The sequence below is a fragment of the Anarrhichthys ocellatus genome, unplaced genomic scaffold (genome assembly GCF_004355925.1).
Source record: "Anarrhichthys ocellatus isolate YVR2014 unplaced genomic scaffold, GSC_Weel_1.0 scaffold3858, whole genome shotgun sequence".
Taxonomy (NCBI): Eukaryota; Metazoa; Chordata; class Actinopteri; order Perciformes; family Anarhichadidae; genus Anarrhichthys; species Anarrhichthys ocellatus.
Window position 1 is genome coordinate 2640 of NW_022283832.1, and position 915 is coordinate 3554.

The 915-nt window shown below is 37.4% G+C and overlaps 1 protein-coding gene across 1 annotated transcript in view; it reads right to left on the reverse strand.

Moving 5' to 3' along the window:
* Nucleotides 1-703, reverse strand: part of LOC116379190 (deleted in malignant brain tumors 1 protein-like) — a 3193-nt gene extending 2490 nt beyond the window's left edge. The window contains exon 1 of the mRNA XM_031841131.1: nucleotides 635-703. Coding sequence (XP_031696991.1) covers nucleotides 635-677 — 43 coding nt within the window. The 5' untranslated portion in view covers nucleotides 678-703. The remainder of the gene's footprint in view (nucleotides 1-634) is intronic.
* Nucleotides 704-915: the final 212 nt, after the last annotated feature.

The following is a 915-nucleotide window of genomic DNA, read 5'->3' on the forward strand; positions in this document are numbered from 1 at the left end:
TGTGTGTGTGTGTGTGTGTGTGTGTGTGTGTGTGTGTGTGTGTGTGCGCGTATGTGTGTGTGTGCGTGTGTACCTGAAATGTTGATCTTAAATGATTCAACATGTTTTTTAATATTTTGTAACAAGTTCCAAAATCATTCAAGTATTTTTTTAAATCAAATTCAAACATGTTTTTGTTCTTAATCACAATCCATATTTATATCATTATTTTTCTGTTTAAATGTAAACTCGGATGCTGAAGATACCAAAGACCTGGACAATAGAATGTAATAATCCTAATTTATTATAAATACAAAACACATTCATAAAATAAGTGTGTGTTCGGCGCTGTAGGCACTCTGAGGGATACTTAACAAAGACTTTAGTCATAATGAATAGTAGGGAAATATAGATATATATATATTTACAAATATGTGGTGATGTTAAAAAATACTGTTAAAAATACATTTAACCACTTTGAAAAGTTATTGAACAAATGAGACTTATTCAAACACATTGTTCCACACTCAGAAATGTGCATTATATTGCAATTTGAAAAGACTTATTTGTCGCTGACCCGAGTGTTTGTTCTCTGATTTAACGATCCAACAGCAATATATAAATAAAGCACATCGTCTCTAAAGCAGAGTCCTACCTGAGCTCCACATCAGCAGCAGCAGCATCAACAGGTGATCCATGATGTCCAGGTCGACCGTCTCTCCGCCCGTCCGTCTCTCCGCACGTCCGTCTCTCCGCCCGTCCGTCTCTCTGATCGTCTCGTGTGCTGTCCTCAGTTTATATCTGCGTTCAGGATGAGGTGGAGCTTTACTGATACTTGTCTTTAGTTGTACAGATCATATTCACACCTCTTTTAACCCTGACAGACTGTTCGGGTCAATTTGACCCGTTTTGACATCTGACAGCAGTACAAACATC